This window comes from Apostichopus japonicus, chromosome 8 (genome assembly GCF_037975245.1).
Source record: "Apostichopus japonicus isolate 1M-3 chromosome 8, ASM3797524v1, whole genome shotgun sequence".
Lineage (NCBI taxonomy): Eukaryota > Metazoa > Echinodermata > Holothuroidea > Aspidochirotida > Stichopodidae > Apostichopus > Apostichopus japonicus.
In genome coordinates this window covers 41,691,624-41,715,956 of record NC_092568.1, presented here as the reverse complement: position 1 = coordinate 41,715,956, position 24,333 = coordinate 41,691,624, and the positions used below count along the sequence as shown (strand labels likewise).

At 37.2% G+C, this 24,333-nt stretch overlaps 2 protein-coding genes across 4 annotated transcripts in view; one reads left to right on the top strand and one right to left on the bottom strand.

Moving 5' to 3' along the window:
- The first annotated feature begins 104 nt into the window (after nucleotides 1-104).
- The window catches only part of LOC139972067 (ribokinase-like), a 53,444-nt gene continuing 29,215 nt past the window's right edge, over nucleotides 105-24,333 (top strand). Inside the window, exons 1-3 of one of the 3 annotated variants that reach the window (XM_071978965.1) lie at nucleotides 105-216; nucleotides 21,597-21,729; nucleotides 22,081-22,144. In XM_071978965.1, coding sequence (XP_071835066.1) covers nucleotides 149-216; nucleotides 21,597-21,729; nucleotides 22,081-22,144 — 265 coding nt within the window. In that variant the 5' untranslated portion in view covers nucleotides 105-148. Of the gene's footprint in view, nucleotides 217-19,087; nucleotides 19,240-21,596; nucleotides 21,730-22,080; nucleotides 22,145-24,333 lie in introns of those variants that run through there. The other 2 variants (XM_071978966.1, XM_071978967.1) reach the window with 2 other exon arrangements.
- LOC139972068 (ribokinase-like) lies at nucleotides 3,453-19,013 on the bottom strand. The gene is made up of 8 exons (XM_071978968.1): nucleotides 18,836-19,013; nucleotides 17,758-17,890; nucleotides 15,670-15,733; nucleotides 15,298-15,360; nucleotides 7,571-7,735; nucleotides 6,877-6,968; nucleotides 6,023-6,211; nucleotides 3,453-5,112 (listed from the first exon to the last, which is right to left on the bottom strand). Exons 1-8 carry the CDS (start codon nucleotides 18,883-18,885, stop codon nucleotides 4,936-4,938), a joined length of 933 nt encoding a protein of 310 aa, XP_071835069.1. The 5' UTR covers nucleotides 18,886-19,013; the 3' UTR covers nucleotides 3,453-4,935.

The window sequence follows — 24,333 nt, the reverse complement described above, 5'->3', positions numbered from 1 at the left end:
TCCCCTCCCCACACTAACCTACTTTTGTGTAATACTTCCATATTAGTATGTGTATGCAGTTCTCAGTTTAATGTTAATGTTGCAAAGTGGGTAGTAGTTAAGCAGGAAAACAGATCACACCTTATGAAGTGAGAGTTCAAAAAGGTTGATGCATATTTACATTCAGTCACAGTCATCAAAGGATGAGATGTTAGCAAAAGCTTTGTCCGAAACATGGTTAGTGAATATCATTAGGCCTTAACATCATATTTGAGTTAATTTATAGGCAAATAGCTATAAATTTACTGTTCAGAACATACCTATAGCTAGGCTGAGTAGGCCTTGGCTTACTTCAAAACTCAGATTACTTCCTAGGCCCATACTGCTTATGACCTTTTGTCAAATTTACAGTGTTGTAACGGTTGTAAAAAGGAGGATATGTTTGAATATTTTTAAATTCTAGATCCGTTAATAGCCTGAAATATTATAGACCTAGGCTAACTTAAGTTAGACCAAGGGGAATGCTAAGCGCACAGGCCAAAGAAAGGCTAAGTCTATTTTCCAAGTATTTAATTGTTAGTTAAAGCCCAGAACATCATTACCATCATCCAAAGTTATTCTGACCTGTGTATCCAATGACAGAGCGTCCATATAGTCAGGGGCGAATGCCCCCCCCCCCACCCTGACGGACTCAAATGGACTGCTGGCGCCCTTTTCAGTTTTTTTACCACTTTTTACTTATTCGCGATTATGACTTTTTTATTGCGCTCTCATCTACCTATTGACATTTGTTACATTTTGTTGGTGTAATTTTCTGTCAAAATGCTCTAACGGCTATTTATTCTTCGTTTATCTGCAAATTAGAAAGGCCTGGAAAGGGTCATTTCCGGCGATCTAGGGAGTATCTTTACTCAAAAAATTCTGTCGCTCCGCGCCAACCTGTGGTGGCGCTTCGCTTAGATAGTGTCGCAAGCGCCCCTACAGACCATTCTCGCCCCCTCTGACCAATACCCCTAGCTCCGCCACTGTGTGTATCTATCGTTAGGGATACAGTTTTAAGTAAGAGGAGGTGGTGATAAGTTTTGTCATTAGGTCTTAGTCATATCGCATTCAAAAGGACAGCCGTAGCCGGTCTATTGGCCTATAGGCTAACGATATCCAGGGTCCAGTGAATGACAATACAGCAGCTGAGCAGATAACACTAGTAAAGTAATTAGATTCCTAAGTAATTACTTGTACTATCGCTTCATAAGAATTACATGTGAGACTGCAGTCCACTGTCACATTTTTGACGATTTTGGCACCCAAATGTGGCATACGATGTCACCATTTCGAGGGATTTATGTCAACTTTATCACTTTAGTTATGTCGAATACGTAGTGTTTTTACATTACGCGCCGGTACGTTCTTGCCGTACAAGCAAAGCGCCACCAGTTGGATGAGCGGCTTCAGTGTATGTCGCATGACGTCATTCTCCCTACTTCAATTTACATGGTTAAAACGCACTATTGTGTTAATAAGTAACTATCAAAAAAAAACAATTTGGCCACGTTTTGCTAAAAGTCATAATTATTCATATTTGTAAACTAAACATCTTCACTGCGGGAGACCAGACTGGGGGAACTGGTCCACTGGAGGAGCTGCACATTCGGCTGAGGCCAAAGCCCCCCACCCCTGCCCCCCCCCCCCCCCGTTAGTGTCTTAAAAGACCATGATGTAGAGAGTTAAACATTGAGACAAGGAATCGTAATGTGAGGATATGTATAAAATATTCATGACTTTAACTTCTGGATATCAATAACTGGTTACGGTATTATAATTCTATGCACGGTATAAACTGCAAGGCATAATTCAATGAAGTTTACAGCATGAGATGAAGAAATATTTTCAATTATTCCTCGCATTCTCACTTACCTGCTGCTTCATAACTATTGCACTTTGCTGCTATATTATATCAAGAGAGTCGCCTTAACCTTTCGACACTGATCTCGGATAGAATAAGATCATCATTGCCATACAAAACAATATTAGATCAATAAGAAATGACAATGAAAAAGGCCAGTATGAATAAATCTGACGTAGAGAAGATGACATTTAAGAGAAGAAAAGTTATTTAATATCCTCAGTTTGTAATCTTAATAAGATAAAAATGTCGGTAGTTCCTGACATATTTTTTTCTTCTCTTCTTCTTTTGGCTTCACTATATTTATGTTCACATGTGGATAAATCAATAGATTTCTGTAAATATATTATACTCACTTCTGCTTAGATACTAGAAGACTGAAATTCTAGCTGAAAATAAAAACACTTAAATCCAATGATTTGCATTACAAAAAAATTGATATCTGAAAAATTTCAAGTTAACGTTAAATATCTGAAAAATTTCATGTTAGCGTTAAATATCGAAATTGTTAACAGTAATTTAAGTGATTTTTTCCTAAAGTTCATAATGCGACTTACAGACGCCCAATTTACCATAACCATTATGCTTTCTATATAAGCTAGTGTTTATCGATCGCTTTGCGCCAAAGAAAGATGGACAATGTCGTCTTCACTTAATCTTTGGTGAATTTTCTTGATGATATAGATACTATAAGTAGGTCGACTTTTTTAAATTGATTCAAACTAGAGCTGAAAATGTGTATCTGTGATAAACTCGTTAGCAAGCGATAGACAGAGTAGGTGGTTTCTTGCAAAAGATGAATGTTTGCTGTTTATACAAACGAGAGTAGAGATAAGCAGAGTAGTGTAGTGGATTTCACTAAAGGATGTATCGAGGTATACAAACAGTAAGACTATAGAGAAGTATTCAAGCAAATAGATGGCATCACTTATAATGCATATTCATTAGGTATTACAATAGTATGTAACATATTCGTAGTATCTACTCACTCCGTGTAAAGTATGTTATGTAGGGCATCTCAATATGACAGTAATCCTTGCAGTAATGAAACCAGGATGGTGGCCTAGGATGTTTTTCTCTTCACTCTCGCTTTAGTTTGAAGCGGTAGTTGAAATTTTCTTCCCACATAGCATGTTATTCTTTTCTTTTCTTTTTTTGGAGCGAGTCGGCGTTGTAGGATCCAACAGTTGAGGTCACATGTGCACTAACCAAAATACAACATTTGACTATTAGAAGTGTTCGAAAATGAAAACCCTCATAACCAATTAGGATGTCAGACTCACATGTCTATAGTGCATTAAGGTAAATACAAAAGTTTGTGTTTAAAGGAGGTAGATGGTTGCAACCTATTACTTAATCATAATCCCAATGAACGCCAAACTTGTTGGGTATGTGCCTAGGCATATGTGTGTCTCCTGCATGGACACTCTCTTCTAAGAAATTCTGGATCTTGCAATGTATATGATATCTTTATTTGTATACGTATTACTACAATATATAAATATAACATTCATGGGTCAAAATAAATACTCTGATGAAATTTAAAGAAACTACACAAAAGCAGCAAATATTTCGGTTGTTGAATTTAATTCAAATCAAGGCATTTCACTCTATCATAATATCATGTACATTTGTAAATTATGCCAAAGTCAACCAGTTTGTGTTCATGTGTACTAGTGCAGTGACGGGATTGGAAAGGCTTGCATTTAACACATGTATGGAAACATACTAATGCATAAAAACGACACTTCCTGCTCACAAAACTGTTACTAAACAGAAACAGCAGTACCATACTGTCCAGGTACGAACAATAGCCATATAATTTGTCTTCAGCAAAAACATATTACCATTGACTATGGATATTTTGATGTATTTATATCAATGATAATGGCAAGAATTGTTCTTCATTTGACAATCATTTACTTCATAATAAAATCTTCTCATCAAATTTAAAAATAACTTAGTCAATGGCATGACCCAAATACTCATATGCCCCACCCTCCCCCATAACCACAGAAGGGGGAAAATTTTAAAAAGCAGATTCATTAAACAAGCTTCAATGAGTGATAATTAGTTAAAGTAACATGATATATATTATACAACTTTATAAGCAAACTTAATGAATGAGCTTAATAATTGAAAAGACCCATGAAAAGTTATGGCCTCTGACACAAATATTTGAATTAATATGGAAGACAAAGTCTGTGATTTATGTATAAACAAAAAATATCATATTGATTGACTCAAAACAATTTTGTCTGCCGAAATGCAAATATTGGCTACTCAATGGTCAATTCATTTTTAAGTTTTCTAATACCACTGGAATATGCATATTTGGAATGATTGCTCTAATATTTAAATGAAACATGTCATCACTTTTATATATCATATAATATAAAAAGAAAAAAGTTTATCACAATTTATCTTTCATGATATAATGTCATTCCATCAGATACATTCAGCATTAAGCATTTGCAACTTGCAAGATGTGGTCTTTTAGACCATAACCCTGTATACATGTTGATGCAACAAATTAACAGTTAATTTTAAAAAGTAAGCGATTGTGCACCTGAGTTAAACATGCTCAAAACTATAGAATATGGGAACTCTTGACACTAATGGTTACATCTTTAGGGTTTCAAACCATTCCCTCCTTTTTGTCACTCCCTTTCTCAGAGAAGAAAAGCGAAAAATAGAGAAACAAAAATATGCTGACATAGTAGATTGATCTAACATTTCTGTTGCTGAACAAACTGTTTACCTTCATATTGTTAACAGAGACTGTTACACATGTCTGTGTTAAACAAAGCAGTAAACATGCTGAATCTTGGCAAAAAACTAGCCTTACATTGCTTGCATCTAGCAACGACAGCTCTGTAACACATAAGATTACTTATAAATGTGTAATACAATGTAAACACTAACTAAATAATATCAACATAGCATGTTATAGTTAAATTAACAAATTTTGATAATTCCTCACAACTGTTTTTACTATTTATAATATATATGCAGATTTACTTCAACTATGATTATGACTTTGTTCTGTTACTTCAAATAAATAGATCATTTGGAAGATCTTTCTGCCAAGGGTAGCTCAACTGTGTGCCATTGGACTGGACACTAACAGCAGCAATATTATTTGATCGACGAATCAGTTCTGTGAGTGTAAGATGAGGAAACTTTGCCAAATAAAATGCAAGTGAACCAACAAAGGAGTCCCCGGCACCCTGAAGAGGAAAACCAGTGAAAGAAGCATTGATTACAAATTAACTCATAGTACAAAGGTAACAGAATGTAATTTTCTACTTATAAACATTGCATAAGGATCCGAGATGTGAAATCCACAACTAACTATTTCAGCAACACATAATCATACACTCTGAAGCACTTGACCAATCTTCTATAAACAGCAGTTATGTCATCTCAAAACATTCCAATATCATTATCTCCTCATTTTCAAATATTGTTCAAAGTTACAAGTTTCAGTCTTTAAGGTTTACATGTAACAGCAAGAGCACAGCTTCCGATTTTTTAAATGATAATGTAAGTGAATTGAGAATACTAATGGTTACTTTTGATTGTTATTAGTGGCAAAAAACCATGTAACAATTCTGTAAAATGGGTCATTATAACTTCTAGGTCAATGAAAACATTAGTATGAGCTTTTCTCTACTTATAGATAAAAATGTAGTGATAGTAATTTAAAGCAGCCATTTATTAAATTCCACTTTGATCAGTATTATAAAGCACTAAAATATCATAAATCTGTCATTCTTGGTACAAGTATGTAACTTTCATTTCTCATAATGTACCAGTTTATAACTTTTAATATATCCACTTTGTATTTTGGATGTGATTTATACGCCTACTAACTTCAAGACATGTGTCTGGGCGACAAACTTTTCAGAATGTTGGTATACTTACTACTTAACATTCTTTTTGTTCAGAAACCTTGAGAAAAGGTCTGAATGTTATCAAATGTTATCTAGGTTTCAGGAATACTCAGTAGTTTTTTAAATTACTAACAATAGTAAATCAAAAAGCTGTTGACTTTAGTTGCAAGAAAACGTTTCTCGTGTCTTGAAATGCTCTACAGATAAATAGTAAGTAATGTGGCAATTAACCGGTTTATCTTACCGTAGTATCTACCGGTGTGACAGGATCCACAGGAATATGTTCTGGAGTCTTTGTTTCTGTTGTAACAAGGACAGCACCATCTTTGCCTAGAGTAATAATAACTTTCTGACATCCTCTCTCCAGTAAGACCAGAGCTGCCTTCTTGGCTTCATCTACATTGGTCACAGGTAATCCTGTTAGGAGTTCTGTCTATTACCACAGAGAGAAAAGAACCATTAAAGTTTACTTTCGTCAAATAACCAGACTAGAAGTAACTGAGACAAACTACTTTAAACGAAAGAGTTACTGTTACCTATGGACAATGTAACAGATGAGCACACAAATAATAATAATTGAACCTCTCCAAATACTTTCAAGCCACTTTTATTAGCAGGAGATCGTAGATATGCAAAAGGAAACAAACTGGCTGGGAATAGACCAATTAATATTCCTTACATGAGAGACAGCTTTAAAACTGGTCGGTTCTCAAGGATGCAGATCCATGTTTACAGTATCCTATTCATATCACTTGTTGTAACTTGTAAGTGGAGATTTGTCTAGTTTTCCATATAACAATTATCTACCATCCAAGTACTCTAGTCTGAATGAAGAAGACTTCATCAAAAACAATGCAAGTGAAACACTTAGCTTGAGAGTGACATTACAAAAATTATGACAGTATAAAAGCTCTTTGGTTGATGCAGAATACACAAAACAAAAAACATGGATTATGCTACCAAAATAAAACAAAGTGATGCAGTGTGGTTGAAAAGACAAAAGTGAAATAGAAATACAGTTGCACTTTGTTGGAAAGTTGCAACATTTACTCGGCTATAGTTTCTAAGTAGTTAGCAAGATCAACCTTCTAGGCTCACCTCTGTTTCATTTGGACAGAAGATGTCTGTGTACTTGTAAAACTCTGGACTAAGATCACTAACAGCAGGGGCAGGGTTGAAGATGGATATACCTGTAAATAAAACCACAAAGAAACTTGAAGATTGGAATAAAATCTCCAAGAAAGTTTACACATTAACCAATAACTTACAAAATGACTGGAAGTACAGAAAATAATATAAATATTGGCAAAAACCTTGTAGAAAATGAATGTCATGAACCCAGGTCATTTATGCTTTCAGATGTTTTCAGAATACTTTAGCAAACACCAAGAAGTCACCCTGGTAAACTATTACACAAGAAAAATAAACTTTTGTATTAGGTAGGACCAGATTGAAGTTCTATTTTCATGCAAACAAAGAATGCATAACTTTATTTTTCCTTCTCCCATATGGCAGTCTATTATCATTCTCATTGATACAAACAAGGTACTTTGAAGTACTAATGACTCACAGATGAGCCCAGATGTGCTATAACTTGCTGTAATCTGTAGGGTAACATTTTGGTCTACAAGGAATAGGTATTATATGTCTTGTTGTTCATGTGTCTGGTGCACAACGACTTGTGTCTTGTACATGAAATATGGTTTCCTTACGCATACCATTTTAATAGCTGTTTTAAATGCCTATGGCCTGAACCCTACTTAGTAACTAACATAAAAAATGTTTTACTTACATCTGTGTTTTTTGGCTGTTTTCAATGCTGATAAGGTTGTAGCAGGCTTCACCTCCAATTGACAAACCACAACTTTTACTGATTTAATTTTACCAAATGCTGCATCAACATCGTCAGAAGTAAGTAGTTCATTTGCCCCTCCAACCACAATGATGGAATTTTGACCTGCAAAGGTAAAGATGACAAGCTTGAACAATACAAATCATATGACTTATTCGGCCTTCATTTTATAATTTCAGAGAGAGACAATCCATGACCATATTTCCATATGGCACAGCAAGATCATTAATGAGGCCCTAAAAGTTGCCTGTCCTCTTTAAAATATAATCTACTGGATATAAAGAGACGCTTTGTTAGTGTAAACGCGCTCACACGATATGTTGTTTGTGTATTGTTACGAAGTGTGGGTCATGTAAAGTTGCAGTGCTACTGCGCGTGTGCGTGTTTGTGCGAGTGTGCGTGCGTGCGTGAGTATGTGTTTGAAATTTGTTGTTTTCGTTGGTTCTGTCTTTACGTTCATTTACCGTAATTTGAGTTCAGTCGATATCAAGAACGCATTGAAGCAAGATGTATTTTCCAGTGTTGAACCAAAGATTTTATGTAAGTTGTGTTTTTATTGATATAACGTTGTATATTTGTTGCATACATGATTATTTATTCTGTATGATTTGGATTTATGTATTTATTCTTCAATAATTGACTTATTCATTAATCGATTTCCTGATTGTTTAATTACAAACGTATGTTTCGTTTTTATTTATTTAGTTACCAGACTGACAGATTAACAGTTTAGCAGATTAACAGATTACCAGATAGTTACCAGATATCAGAGCTAATAAACCACGAATCGACTCAACATTTCTTCTGCGTTGAATAATCTTTGGATTACAGGAATACGGAATAAAGAAATCTATATTGATTTACAGTAAATAAAATCTATAATTGAAGATGTCAACGGACGAGGCCCTTACGATGAAGACGCTGTTAATACGGCGCAGGAATAAGAAGGGGACCTTGACTAGAGCGATTAATTCTATTTCTACTCTCATTAGAGAGGACGCAGGAATAGACTCTGTGAAGGAACTCTTAGAGAAAGCGAATAAAAATTTAGAAGCAATAGAAGAGGCCCATCAAGCTGTGATTGAAAAGCTTTTGGAAGAAGATAAGTTTATTTTGGAAGAAGAATGGATGGCGGACGTAGTCAGCAAGTTCATCACCATAAAGATCGAAGTCGAGAGGTATGTAGACCTCAGCAGAAAAGGGCCCGAGAGGATCTCAGAAGCTCCCGAAGGCGACGAGGAAAAGAGGTTAACCGACAATGATGATAACGGTATTTTTACTAAGAATAGTAACGTTAGTCATTGTGTTAGCTCTAAGGAAGTTAATGATATTACCGATGGTAGTAATAGTAACGTAGACATGAAGAATGGTGAAGGTCTTCCACATTTAAGTTCAAATAGGTATAGTTCTAGTTGTGATTCCACTATGTATTCGGGTTTAACGAACTCAAATTGGCATTAGAGTTACCGAAGGCTGAGGTATTTGAGTTTAATGGAGACCCCACAGATTATTGGTACTTCATAACCAATTTCGAAGTTAACGTGGCAAGTAAATTGAGCGGTGATGCCGCGCGTTTGCAGTATTTGCTGCAGCTATGTGAGGGTAAAGCGCGTTTCTGCATCGAAAGTTGCGCGCTTCTAGGTGACGAAGGTTACGAAAGCGCGAAGGCAATTTTGAAACGTCAATTTGGTCAACCGCATCTGATTCTGAATTCTTTGATGAGTAAATTGGTTAGTCGCAAATCGATTAAGGCTAATGACGGAGAAAGCTTGTGGAAGCTCATATCCGAAATGCAGAGGTGTTACGTTACCTTAACTCAGATGGGGTATGTAAATGACCTAAATTCAACAAGTAACCTTCTTAAGATTCACAGTTTGTTACCTGTTTATCTTCAAACTGGGTGGGCAAAGGTCGCCCAAAAGATACATGAGAGTAGAGAACCAGAATTTAATGACCTTCTATCGTATCTGACAGGTCAAGCTGAAATTTCGTCTAACATGTTTGGTAGGAATATAGGCAAGTCGAGTAGCGTAGTGAGTGACGAGAAACCTCGCGTGAAATCTAATTTTATGAAAGGTAGATCTCTTAAGTGTTTTGCCTGTGATGATGATCATAGGATTTTTGACTGTGAGTCGTTCTGCAACATGAGTTACAACCAGAGGCTAGACATTGTTAGGACAAAGAGGTTGTGTTTTAGGTGTCTATTTCCTGGTCATTCAGTGGCTAAATGTAGAAGGGATACCGTTTGCACTTTTTGTCAGTCTAACAAACACAATGATCTACTTCATCCTCCACCCAATCAAGAGAATATCTCTGTTATGTCAAACACTGCTGTTTGTGGTAGTAACGTTTTCTTGAGAATTCTGCCGGTTACAGTGACCGGTAACAATGGTAATCGGGTGCACACCCTGGCTATTTTGGACAGTGGGTCAGACACTACTCTGTGTTCAGAATCCCTTAGGAAGAAGTTGGGTGTTAAGGGAAAACCGACGTCTTACACGTCTTCGACGGTTAACGGAGTCGAACCTAAGCTCGGTTCAACATTTGATATTAGCGTTAAAGGGGAGAATGAAAGTAATGATTTGTCAATAACTGCTCTTTCTGTTCCAAAACTACCCAATAGTGATGATAGTGTCCCCTCTGCTCGTGACCTCAACCGGTGGCAACATTTGAAACTTATTCCCTGGGGGGATATCTCAAGATACAACCTTGAGCTACTAATAGGGGCGGATGTTCCCGAAGCATTTTGGGTTATGGATGAGAGGCGTGGTGGAACGGGGGATCCGTATGGAGTAAAGACACCCCTTGGTTGGTCTGTTATGGGTCCTACAGGTTTCAGTGGTCGTAGCGAGAGAAAGAACATCCATCGTATATCTTGTTGCTCGAATGGAGAGATCTTAAGTTTACTTAAAAGTTCTTGGTCTGTAGACGACGCGAGTATTGGTGAAGGTGATTCTGTCCAAGACAAGAGAGCCAAAGGTATATTAGAATCTACTGCCTCACTTACTAGTGAAGGTCACTACCAGATAGGACTTCTGTGGAAGGACGATTACCATTTCTTGCCTTCCAATAAACCGTTAGCTGAATCACGTCTAAGAAACATAAAACGTAAGCTATTAAGAGACAATGTAATGCGTCAAAAGTATACAGAAACCGTAGAAGGTTACATTGCGAAAGGTTATGCCGAACGGGTTCAAGGTGAAGGTAAGGCTGGTAATGTTTGGTATCTGCCTCACCATCTAGTTGTTCATCCCCACAAAGACAAGGTCAGAGTAGTCTATGATTGTGCAGCGAAGTGGAGGGATACTTCATTAAACTCGTGTTTATTGAAAGGCCCAGACACGATAAACAGTCTCGTGGGTGTTCTCCACAGATTTAGGCAGCAGCGAATTGCACTAGTTGCTGACGTAGAGGCAATGTTTCACCAAGTGCAGGTGATAAGCGAAGACCGCGATGTCTTCAGGTTCTTGTGGTGGCCTGGCGGTAATCTAGAAAGTGAACCGCTTGAATATAGAATGACGGTGCATCTCTTTCGTGCCACGTCAAGTCCAGCTTGCGCCGGCTATGCGTTACAGCGCACGGCCAGGGACAACGAGTTACATAATCAGGACATTGTAGGTAAGAAAGCCATTCAGTTCATAAGGAACAACTTTTATGTAGACGATCTTCTGGCTTCAGTCGATGATCCAACTGTTGCAATAGAAGTTGTGGAACGCATTAGAAGTATTTTAAGTAAGGGCGGCTTTAGACTCACGAAGTGGGTTAGTAACGATCGTGCCGTTCTCCAAAGCATCCCAGAGTCCGAAAGAGCTCCAAATTTACAAGAGATTAGGTTTGATCTCGACGAAGTAATATTTTGGACGGACTCAATGATTGTCCTTGGGTACATTCGCAACGAGGATAAGCGGTTTAAAACCTTCGTTGCGAACCGAGTGTCCAAGATTCATGATTTGTCCTCTCCAAATCAATGGAGACATGTAGGCTCCAAAGAAAACCCAGCCGATGATGGCTCGAGGGGTACGTATGATTTAGAAACGTGGCTCTCCGGCCCAAGTTTCCTTTCGAAGAAAGAAAGCGCATGGCCTTCACTGAAACATGATGATATTGATTTGTCTGGAGACACAGAAATAGGAAAGTCTGTTTTTCTTAATGTAACTACTTTAGTTAATGATAATTTTTCTGAGCAGTTAATCTCCAGGTTTTCATCGTGGACCAAGTTAGTCAAGGTGTTAGCTTGGGTCTTTCGCTTTGTTAATAAGTGTAGAGGTTCATTGGCAGCAAGTGGCATAAATCTGTCTGTATCAGAAATCGAAGCGAGTGAAACTACCATAATTTCGTGGGTCCAAAAATCGGCGTTTAAATCCTGGCAGCGTGACCAGCGATTATTTAAACTCAAACCCATTCTTCTTGGAAATGTACTTAAAGCGGGGGGTCGTCTCGACAATGCTGATTTGGGAAATGACGTTAAGCACCCAATTATCTTGCCCCCTAGGGGAGCAGTAGTCACACTCATTATTAGATATTATCATGAGTCGGTAGGTCATGGTGGTTTGGCCATGACGTTAAGTGCCATTCGGCAAAAGTTTTGGCTTCTGAATGGTCGAACAGCAGTGAAGAGTGTAGTAAGTAAGTGCGTTATTTGTCGTAAGATCCTTGCACGGCCTTCTTGTCAGATAATGGCCGCATTGCCTTCGGAGAGAGTCTCCTCTGACAAACCTCTTTTTAGTTTTGTCAGCGTGGACTATTTTGGGCCATTCAAAGCGAAAAGAGGTCGCTCGACCGTAAAGAGGTTCGGTTGCATTTTTACTTGCTTGTCCTCCAGAGCTGTTCATTTGGAAGTTTGTGAATCTCTGGATGCTGATTCCTTCCTTAATGCTTTCAGACGTTTTGTAGCAAGAAGAGGTCAGCCAGTTAAGATTTTTAGCGACAACGGCTCTAATTTCCAAGCTGGCGAGAAAGAGTTGAGAAATGCCTTGAAAGCTATGAATAAAGATGATGTAGAAGCCTTTTTTCATAGTAAAGGTTGTGAGTGGCACTTTAACCCTCCTACAGCCAGCCATTTCGGAGGAGCATGGGAAAGGCTTATCAGGTCGGTTAGAAGGATTCTAAGAGGCGTCCTGAGGCAGCAAACGGTCACTGATGAGGTTCTTACTACTGTACTTGCTGAGGTTGAATCTATTCTCAACTCAAGACCTCTCACTGACTTCTCCTCAGATCCAAAAGATGAGGAGCCTCTTACTCCGAACCACCTACTTTTGATGAGACATGGGCCTGACAACCCAGTTGACGCAGGAGTCTCTTACGGCCGTAAAAGGTGGCTTCAAGTACAGTACCTTGCTTCTTTGTTTTGGAGTAGATGGCGGAAAGAATATCTGCCTCTCCTCCAAAAACGCCATAAGTGGAATTTTCCGAAAGAAAATGTTGTCATTGGGGACATAGTTCTCCTCACCGACGAAACAATTCCACGGGGAAAATGGCATTTAGCTAGAGTCATTACAGTTTTCAAGAGTAGCGATGGGAAAGTAAGAAGCGTTGAGGTTAAGGTTCGTAATAAAATACTCAAAAGACCGATTACGAAATTGTGTATTGTAAAGAGAATGTCTGATTAGTCTCATTGTTGATTTTTCTTTGAATATATATATTACTTTGTCTCAGTGTACTAAATTGTTTGATTGGTTGTAAATGTGTGTAAAATCCATATGATTTAACAGGGGGGAGTGTAAACGCGCTCACACGATATGTTGTTTGTGTATTGTTACGAAGTGTGCGTCATGTAAAGTTGCAGTGCTACTGCGCGTGTGCGTGTTTGTGCGAGTGTGCGTGCGTGCGTGAGTATGTGTTTGAAATTTGTTGTTTTCGTTGGTTCTGTCTTTACGTTCATTTACCGTAATTTGAGTTCAGTCGATATCAAGAACGCATTGAAGCAAGATGTATTTTCCAGTGTTAAACCAAAGATTTTATGTAAGTTGTGTTTTTATTGATATAACGTTGTATATTTGTTGCATACATGATTATTTATTCTGTATGATTTGGATTTATGTATTTATTCTTCAATAATTGACTTATTCATTAATCGATTTCCTGATTGTTTAATTACAAACGTATGTTTCGTTTTTATTTATTTAGTTACCAGACTGACAGATTAACAGTTTAGCAGATTAACAGATTACCAGATAGTTACCAGATATCAGAGCTAATAAACCACGAATCGACTCAACATTTCTTCTGCGTTGAATAATCTTTGGATTACAGGAATACGGAATAAAGAAATCTATATTGATTTACAGTTAGGTCGAAATACAGATACACAACTTCACATTGCAGCCAGGGCATCTTTCCCATTATAGCCAACAGGCACTAGCTACTTCCAGTTTTCTTGTGACACATCACTATATCGTTGTTTCAGAGTCACACTTTGGAGGACCAATGTCGTAAAATTTACCCTTTAAATTCACACTATTAGTTGTTCTTATACTTAGATCAGTTGCATAATTGACTACGATATGGCATTCCTTCAGATTTAAATGTTGATAAACTGCTATCGCCAAGATTATTGTTGATTATAATTTGTTGTCTTAAACTACCATCCATACATTGTTAGATCAGTGTCCAGGTTAACAGGGAGATTAGGATATATAGCCTCAATTTGATTATAAATTTTCATTTATTCTGCTCATTTTAATGAATTATTATAAGATAATCAGGATGACAACAAATGTTTGGCAGCCCCTACCAATTGTTAAGACATTGGAAAGAATATCATTCTATTTGTTTTATGTGGATTGAACCATCATCATCATCACCATTACCACTATACCATTAGGATATCGCTACATGTGACATAGTTATCACATCAACATTGCTATATATAATTACATACTGTCATTACCGCTGTACATGCATCACATATCACTGCTGCAGTTTGTGTTGTGAGTATTTTTTGTGTCTTATACAGTGGTCAGAGATCACACCTAATATTGCTGTTTTTTGTGTTTTCTCATGAAGCCAGTGTGTTCTAGAAACATAGAGTTTTATTCGCCAACATGCTTATTTTCTGGGAAGTTATATTCACCCCGGCTCTAAAAATTCATTATTGGGAAGTAGTTTCAACCATTATTGATTCGTATTGTAGCAAATTTTGTCTATATGTGGTGCCCAATCTGGAAGAATACCCTGTTGATAGTCAAAAGGTCTTCTGAATTGCTAAGACATAACTTTAGAGGCATTTGAACTAAATTTTGCATGACTCTTATACATCTACTTATAATGGTAACAAAATGATGACATCAAACTCAAACATGTACTTGTACCCCAAATCCACTATTCACACACACTTCAATCTTGTGGCAACATGCATGTATTTCTTTGACTTCAATCAAATCTACAAAGAATAGATACATTGGACTTTGTCCTCAGAGCTTTGATTTACCTAAAGTTTTATAAATGTTACTAAAGTTGTTCTTTAACACAGACACTATGCAGAAGATCACAGCACCAAACAGATCAAAGCAACAAGGAATGCAATTGCCAAAAGTTTGCAAGTTCTTTCACAATGTAGACATTTTCAGTTTGGAAATAAGTCTAATGCCTAAGGATTAAAAGCATATGAAGGACATACACATCCACATAAGTCATGTCAATCCATGTACATAATATGGCTACCATACCTTCAGTGTTGACAGCAATTGGAGCTACACCAGTGGCTGCTGCATTAGTGATTCCAACAAATTCTGCAGATAAACAATAGTTAATTTGTATCAAGAATAATGTAGGTTAGAAAATATCAAGAGGCCTAATGAACAACACATTACACAAAGTAAAGATGAAGTACTGTACATGCGAGTCGTTCTTGGGTGATGACATTTTCTGCAGTTCAACATCAGAGGTACATTCATTTATTGCCTAACTGTTTCCATGTTAAACAAGTATCCATACTAGAATGTACTTAAGGTTGTCCATAGTTTTAAACACCTGCACTGAATAACACTTTAAAGGCAAATACTAAGAGTACATCAAGCAGAAAGCTTTCGAGCACTTACCAGTTTTAATATTGTTTTCTGCAAAATTCTGAATTGTGTCCTTCCCAAATGAATCTTCTCCAACCTGTTAAGAACATTTGAAATCTTCAAATTCAATGATTTATGCTGTGATTGCAAGAAAATGATTACTGCCATGCAACTACACTGTAAATTTCTTTTCAATAAATTATACAAATCCAAAGCCTTTTAATTTTCACATTGAAACATGACACTTCACAAGAGATAAAAATTAATTATATTAGACTATATATAGTCTATATATAGTCTATGTTAGATAGAAGAGTCAGGTAGGAAGTTATTATTGCTAATAAATAGTGCTACTAACTCATCAGCTAATTCCAAATTTTGGGGAAATATTTAATATTTTTCATTAGCTAAGTTTATTCTTTGGAATTATCCTAGCTAGTTTCTGAGTGTGAATCTTTCAGGAAGTGAATGTGACTGTAATTTTATTAGTTCAGTGCAATCATCTGCCTTAATTGCTACAGCGGTTAGTTTGATATGAAGTTTCTGCAACATCAAAAGACAAATAATCTTTCCATTCAAACTTTAAAGAGGTTATGAAATGAAAAATTTTCATGTCTTGGAATGGTTTATCTACATTACTACAACACCACCCTTGCACAATTTTCAGTAAATACGGCTTCAAACGCCAGAAATTCGCTGTCAAAGTATTCCCTAGAGACCTCTCGAGCTGCCACTCGTAAAAAAAAGCAAAGCTGCCCACCGCAGTTCATCTAACGTCATCAAAGGAACCATTTCAGCCAAAGCCGACTCCCCGCTGTTTACCGATACGGCGTTATACACTTTAGTACATGTAACCACAATTCTTCTCATCAATTGAAAATTTCTTCTCCGGAATCTTCCGATTCCGAGGAAATAGGACTTCACCTCTCAGGACATTGGTAAGCATTGACGAAAATTATTTTCTTGAGGAAGAAGAGGAGGAAATAGTTTTCGAGGGTAATGAAGATACTATCGGTGTTTTTCTCTATCAATTGAGCCCCTTGCAGAAGAATTGTAAAACCATCCCGATGGCCGAGACGCGTCGCTGCCGATCGAAGTCCCCGAGCAGAACGGTTGGACGACCCTGAACCGAAACTGGTCGGTTGAGCATAAACAAAACCACCGTTATTAAGACCATCATATGATTTAAATTATCTCGAATGTCGATGATCCTGCTACTTAACTTCATAGCGAAGCTTCTAGAATTTTGTGTCTTACAGTGCAAGGAAAATGTGACATTCTGTACAGTGTAACCCTATAGTACGAGTAGTGGTAACATGGGGTCTAGACCTAACTAATAGACGTTGTATAACAGGCTAGCCCGTGAAATTGTATCATCCAACTGTTACGTAAAATCACAACACAACAGTTGTACCACAAAAGAAAACTTGCAGATCTAGTATTGATTGTTCTAAAACCAACTGGCTTTAAAATGTGTGCAAAATATTAGGTAACCATAAAAAAAAAAATCGTCAATTGCTGTATCAAGGAGGCCTAGGCTATGGTCATAACAAGTAATTTGGCAACAGTATATACAGTAGGCCTACAGGCACTCCTAACGTTGTGTATGTTGTAGTGTTTTGAACGAGTCGTGTTTAAATTCTTCGATTTTTGTCATCTTTTGGAAAAGCTTGCAGTAGAAATCCGTCTTTACTTGTGGTGGTGGTGGTGCAACCTGATACCACATATCGGCTCGGCATAGGCTATTTAACAGTTACGAGTTAAATTTACGTAAAACCAAACACCAAATCTCAATTACTACGGAGCACTGCAACAGTGTCATGTGTGTTCTCAGACGTTTAGGAATGTAAACATAGTGTCTCGGAAGTGAGCTGAGTTCCTCGACTGACGTCACGCCGCGTTACCGTAAATACAACAATTTTTAGAAAGTTTTTATTACCCTCGAATTTTTGATCGTTTATTCCTCGAGGGTGTAAGCTTCGTTTGACACAAATTGGGTATCATTGGAAAGCTACGAGTGTACAGAATACGATGATGAAGACTTTTTTTTTCATTTCATAACCTCTTTAATGTATGGAATACAAGAATATTGAACTATGGACTCTGCATTGAAGGTCTTACCTTAGCAACCATTGCAACTTTTGCACCCAATCTTGCTGCCATTACACACTGATTAGCCCCCTTGCCTCCAAAGCCAACACTAAACTTATGTCCATGGATGGTCTCTCCAGGTTTTGGAAGCCTTGGCACATAACTGTTGCAATAGTCAATACGAAAAACCATGAATAGATAAACTTGTGAAGCCTGTACATGCAGAGTTACAATCATTGGACATCTATGTGAAGAATTTTGTTGTGACAGCAGGTTTTGTGTACATGCTACTTGCTAGAGACTCATCAAGGCTGAATTCCACTGGCTACCCTATGCAAATTTGGCTTTTGTTGTTCCACTTCATATGACAGATTATATTGCAATAGTCTGCTCTAGCTGTACTGTCAGCAGGCAGAACTTAATTGTCATCTGCAAACATGTTACACTGATTGTCATGAAGAGGCCAGGGGTACAACCACATATGTCTGGGGTGCAGCTACCACCAATAAAATCAAGGGGTCTCAGCCAATCCCCCTCCCCCAACATTAACAATCCCACTGACAGACAAAATATTACAACAATCCAGTATAAATCAAAAAAATATCAGATACATGAATGCAAGTCAATGCTATACAACCTACAGTAAACAGTTGGAAATTCTTCAACATTATTTCAAGCTGCAACATAGCCTATAGCACCATTCTGCATTAGGCCTAGCTAATCATGAATACTCCGTAATATTTCTCAAACTGGAAGGGGCCCCATTCCTTTAGAACTCTCCACTGGACAACAAATCATCTTAGCTCCTCCCCCTTCCCTAGGACTAAAATGTTGGTTTCACCCCTGGTAGAGGCCATGTCTTTCAACATAATGTAATTTTGCAATCTCTTAAGTTCTAATGTTTGTTAGCTTGTTGCATTCCATATTTGCAGAACCTCTTCTTACTTCCATGTTAATTTGCTTAACTTAGTCCTAGGCCAACAGTAAGTTAGGCTACGTCTTGTACAGGGCGGTTTTGTAGAAATCCTAACACTAGTAACAGTAAAGTCTAACGTTAAAGTTACAGCAGTTTTGAATACTATTTCCATTCTTCGTCTTCATTATTTACCTAATTAAATCTGTGTTGCATGACCCCACTACCAGAACATCCAGCTCCATCTTAGATTCGATGAAGATTAATTCACTAAAGGAGGAATTGGCTTTCAGCGAAATTTTGACTGGTAAATACAGTAAGTTCTAAAGTTTCTGCACTAACAGTTACAGTAACACAGTACTGTTAACTATATACAATGGTGATCAGCTGTTCGAACTTTGACTAAAGTCGAGCTAAATGACAGCGCAGACGACACATAACAATCGTCTGCATTCATTGTAGTTGTATCAAACTAGTTTTTCGCATGCGACTATAACCAGGGCAATCTAACTTAACAGTGACAACTAATTAAACTGTTTGTCAGAAATTATGCAGTTCGACGTGTTAATTGTAGGCTCTTGTTGCATAGATTTTATAAGGTATGATAGGCAGTCCATTCTCATACTTGTATGCCGAAGAAATAACGAAATTAATACATCTGAAGGCTAGTGTAATGTAAGTTTATCCTAGCATACCCTACCGTAGCCATTGTTAGGCCTATACTTCTGGAGGGTATACACTATACGGTAAATTCGGGATAGTAGGTCTAGAGGGGCAATAATGTTCTTTAAAGGAAAGTGGTGATGATGTTCTCGCTGCTATTTTACCCATTGGTTTAGTTCTATCTTCCAAATATGCAATTTCAGATTCAGGTCAGAATGCCTGAAGCAAGGAAAGAGTTCCCAAACAGTAAGGGCCTAACTGAGCATTTGTTGAAGTTTGGTGTTTCTGCTTCTGTAAGATACTCGTTAAAAACCCCTCTCGGGAATCACAACGAGGATGTTGGTGTGCAGCGCAGCAGAGCTAATAATAATGCGTGGGCAATCTTGTCTTAAACACCTCAAGACTAGGGCTCTCTTTAACGGCCAAGGATAATGTATTCCAGTCTTTTATGGTCCTAGGATAGAAGCTATAATGAAAAGCACGATGATTATGTGGAATTTGAGTATTGCGACCATGCCTCCCTGGTTTCAAGAAGGGATTAGTCTCGTTTGGGACTGTAATTAGGCCATTAATAATTTGGTAAAAGAGCATAAGTCTGGCCCTTTTCCTTCTTTCTGTGAGGGGTTCCCACTTCAAAGTCTTCAAGATCTCAGTGAGGCTGGATTGCCTACGGAAATCTTGAGTTACAAAGCGTGCTGCCTTCCTTTGAATTTTTTTATATTTTATCTTGGTCTGAGACCTTATAGGGGTCCCTTATAGGGGTGTTCATTTCTGCTAAGAACAGTAAGTGGAATAATCTATGAAAGTGTCTCAAAATCAAAATTGCTTTATTGCGTCAATTTTGGCTGTTAACCTTAAGGCTATGTAGACTAAAGTTGCACTTAAAAAGAGGTTACTATTTGATTAACAAGCAACTACTGTACATATGTATAACTTAGTATGCCAAGGGCTTAAAGGCATTGAAGACTCGCCCCAAACCGTGTGCGGCCATCTGAAAAAAGTTAACTTTACGTTGCTTGCAAGTGATGTTTTGTTTGTGTCGCTACAAAATGCAGACAGTACAGTAATGAAACGTCATACCTTGTTATCTTTAGCTGGGCCTGAGATGACCATCGCTGTATTGTTTGTACTCTGTGCTGTGGGTATTGACCGCAGCTGTATGTACTGACTGTACACTAGTGTCTAATTACTGATGGTAGCAAGCTGTGTATGTGTATTTTCTGGGATCGATGGTGGTGTCTTACACTTCTGTTACACCTCTTTCGAAACTAGGTCAGATTACCGGCATTAGACATTTCTTTTCGCGCAAGTTTTCACACCCTTTAAGCCCTTGGCATACTACATTATACATATGAACATTTGACAGGAAGAAGAAAAAGATACCACCCAATTCGGTGGGGTTTTTTTTCTTCTTCCCGTCAAATATTGATCGAAAATTGAGAAACTGCTACCAGCACACTTTTCCTGTTCCAAGGATCTGTGTATATCTTCATATTTGAATGAGATTTTGTTGAATTTTTACCCATGAATGATGTTATCTTAATGTATCATTTTCAGAAAGTCAAGATAGCGTAGCCTTCACATGTTTGTATTCTACCAAATCACTGGTTCAGGGCAACCACTCATGCATTGTGACTAGTCAATGTGACGAAAGATGTTCCAAATATCAGTGTATAGGCCTAATCATTCTCTGTGTTGTTTTGTATGTACTATGTGCCTCTCTTTGTTGTTGTTTTTTTTTTTATTGTATCTGATAAAGTGTGTGGCTGTCATTCAGTCATCTGACATCTACCTGTACATGATTTTGGATAGCTCTAGGGAATACATTAATTTATGTTTGTAGATCATGCAAAGGTTGATACCTCAGTATCGCTGGTAAGAGTTCCCACATTTTGCCTTGAGAAACAAGCATAGACAGTCACAATGGTTTGTTTACCTTAAATCTTTTAAAAGTACATGTCTACCTTTGAGCATGTTGTGCAGATAGTGTTGTTCATTATACTGATGCATGAAAACATGTTCATGAAAAGAGATGATTCATTAAAAGTACTGTAAACTATTTGGCAGGTGCTCTGCTTATCATTCACTTGTAAAATAGCTTTCTTCCAAAAGTGCCCTCCAGGGAGAGGAATGTCAAAAAAATTGGCTTATTTTTATGGATTATTTATTCCATTGAAAGAACATGTGTTTTGTTAACAATTTATTCTATGTTCACATGTTAGTGATGTTCTATAGTATGGCTGCACAACTTAAACAGACCACATCCTTCTGATTATAACTTCTTCTCTAATAGTTATGTTCCACAGTTTCCAAAGCCTGGTGAAACCATCCATGGACATAAATTTGTTACTTCATTTGGTGGAAAAGGTGCCAACCAGAGTATCATGGCTGCGAGGTTAGGTGCAAAGGTTTCCATGGTTGCAAAGGTAACTGAAAAAGTTTAACTTGGCATTCTAGCTGGTTTCAAGAAATTTACCTTTCTGAGCTGGTCACTGCAGTGGGGTGTCCTGCTTCAACAATGGCAGTTATGTGCCAGTTCAATCAGCTATGTTATATCTTTGCTTCTATATTCAAGTTCTCTATCATTAAAGCATGCCAAGAAGTTTGAAGTTATAGACTGACTAATACTCAGCATTTAAAGTCTAAAGATCATATTGCAAGTTTTAAGTAAAGGTCAGTTTTGTACCACTTGCATATATCACAATCCCATGTCAAAGAAAGATGTGACACTTCGCAGTAAGTGTAATGAATTTCTTCTTTGGGTCTTCTTATTGCAGGTTGGTGATGACACCTTTGGAAAAGACACAGTTGAAAATTTTACAGCAAACAGTGTTAATACAGGTAATACAAAAAATTACTTCCATTCCCTCATTATGGAATGAAAGAAGGTTTCCAAGTACAATAATGGTGTGTTCTTATTACAAGCATCTGATTATGTTACAATTGTTACTACATACACAATGAGCATGTGCATTGTTTCACACAAATATTAAGTATTTCCTATCACTCAGAAAGATGCAATTAGCTCTTCTTGTTAATTATGCTAACAGGTTAATCCTGATTCAATAAAGTAATGGTGATGTGAAATACATGTAAGTGTAAAACTAATAAGTTGTACATTGAAAACTGCAATTCAACTGAATTATAGACGTGTAAGAACGTTCGGAAATGCTTTGAGAGTGATTCAATATAAAACCATGAAAACAATGATCATGTACAATGTACATGAGTAATAAATGATGTGAGACTTTCAAATGACGTAAAGCGTAACTAAAACATGGCATAACTTAAATAAAACTTTGTACTTGAGGGGGCCCTTTGCGTTAACTTTAGCCGACTTCCATGTTGGTGGAAATAGTTTTACTTGCGTACTAAGATTCAATATATGTGTAAGGCTTGATGTAAAATAGGGTGCAATTTTCTTTAAAATGTAAGCACTTAACTCGTAATTTCCGGTATATCAAAGCTAGTGTCTGTAGGTAGTTAAGTGGATGCAAACTGACCTGATTAAGTTTGAACATTTTAACGGTGATTGAATGTTTCTTAAGATCTGCTGCAGTTCTTTTGTATTTCCACAGTTTTTGGCAATAGCACTTTTAAAGTAATCCTGTTTAGATAGTCAAATGAGGGATGTTCTTTTGTTCCTCCAGCGACGATATAGCATCATTACAATCTTCCCTGCCTATAGCAAATACCACCAGAGTGCCCTGTTTTGGGCCAAAAACAGGAGATTGAATATCTCCCCCAGTTGGTAATGCTAGCCATACTGAATGCTCCTCTGCACAAATTCATGATTAAACACACAGTGTATTATTTCAGTGTTCAAGCCAAACTTGTCTTCACACACAGGAAACTGGTGCTGGCCATTAGAGCACTTGTGTTTACAATTATACTGGTGACTGGTGATATATTAGGTGCGCTCAAGGATGAATCCAAATTGCAGTATTTGGGGTTGTTTATTCTATCAAGTAACAAATTATTAATGCTTGAGTTAATTAAGGAAGACAGATTTTTCTACTGTATATGCAGGCTTGACCGTCATGATGGGTTTATTAGATTTTGCTTATGTCCCTAATTTTCATTGCATATGTTATTTCTTCGTTTATCCAAGCAGATTGATACTTTCTTTTGACCCATATTATTTTCTGCGGGCAGGCCTAAGTGTTGACGATACCAATCAACGTATTATCCCAAGTTTGAAGTGCTTTTACTAAGTTCATTCCAGAGATTATATCATTCCAACTGTATAATAGCATGAATGCATTGTCTTCCATTTTACTGCCCTATACTTTATCGAAGTATGCATTCTTATCTTTACTTGCTTCTCTTTGTGACACAGAAAAATATACTGTAAAATGACCATAATATGTGGTACTTGAAGATTTTTCATCATTTCACTATTTGTAGTATACACATGATCGATCAGGGAGCTGGTGTTTTCTGTAACTCTGTTGGGGTATTTTACCATTTGTTCTATGTTAAATGGACATTAAGTTTGTGCCCATGTCTTATTGTTACTTTCATTTAAGATGTTAAAATTAAGTCTCCTATGACAACAGTATCTTGGCAGGTATTATATGGTGTAGTAAGCATGTTATGAAGAATGTTGATCCATTCTGCTCTAGCATTTGTGGATCTATAAGTTACACATCACAACATTTACCTATTCAAACGTAACTTGATCTCTAAACCAGATAACTTCAATGATGTCTATATCAACTTTAAAGTCAAATGGCATGTCATTAGTAACATAAAATAAAAGCCCACCACCTTCTTACCCAGATCTGTCCTTCCGCACTATTTTGTATCCTGGTACTCTTAATTCATGATCAAAATACTTACGATTTAAAAATTGTTTCCATAATGGCTGAGATATTAAAAATCTATTCTGATAGGTAAGTAGAGTTCCTATCTGGTCCATATTTGGGTGTATTTGTGGATATTTATAAAACCAAATTTGAGTCCAGTGCCTAGTCTCACTTCAATACAGTTTGTGAACTGTTGTACTCTTGCTTCTTGGTGGGTGTCAT

What these genes read in the sequence shown, in the direction of transcription:
- LOC139972068 (XM_071978968.1), bottom strand. Translation starts at nt 18,885, where the DNA reads ATGGAGCTGGATGTTCTGGTAGTGGGGTCATGCAACACAGATTTAATT. An exon ending in TGCAACACAGATTTAATTAG is followed by an intron (nt 17,891 to 18,835) that starts GTAAATAATGAA and finishes CTATTGCAACAG; the next exon opens with TTATGTGCCAAGGCTTCCAA. An exon ending in TCACACCGGTAGATACTACG is followed by an intron (nt 5,113 to 6,022) that starts GTAAGATAAACC and finishes TTTCCTCTTCAG; the next exon opens with GGTGCCGGGGACTCCTTTGT.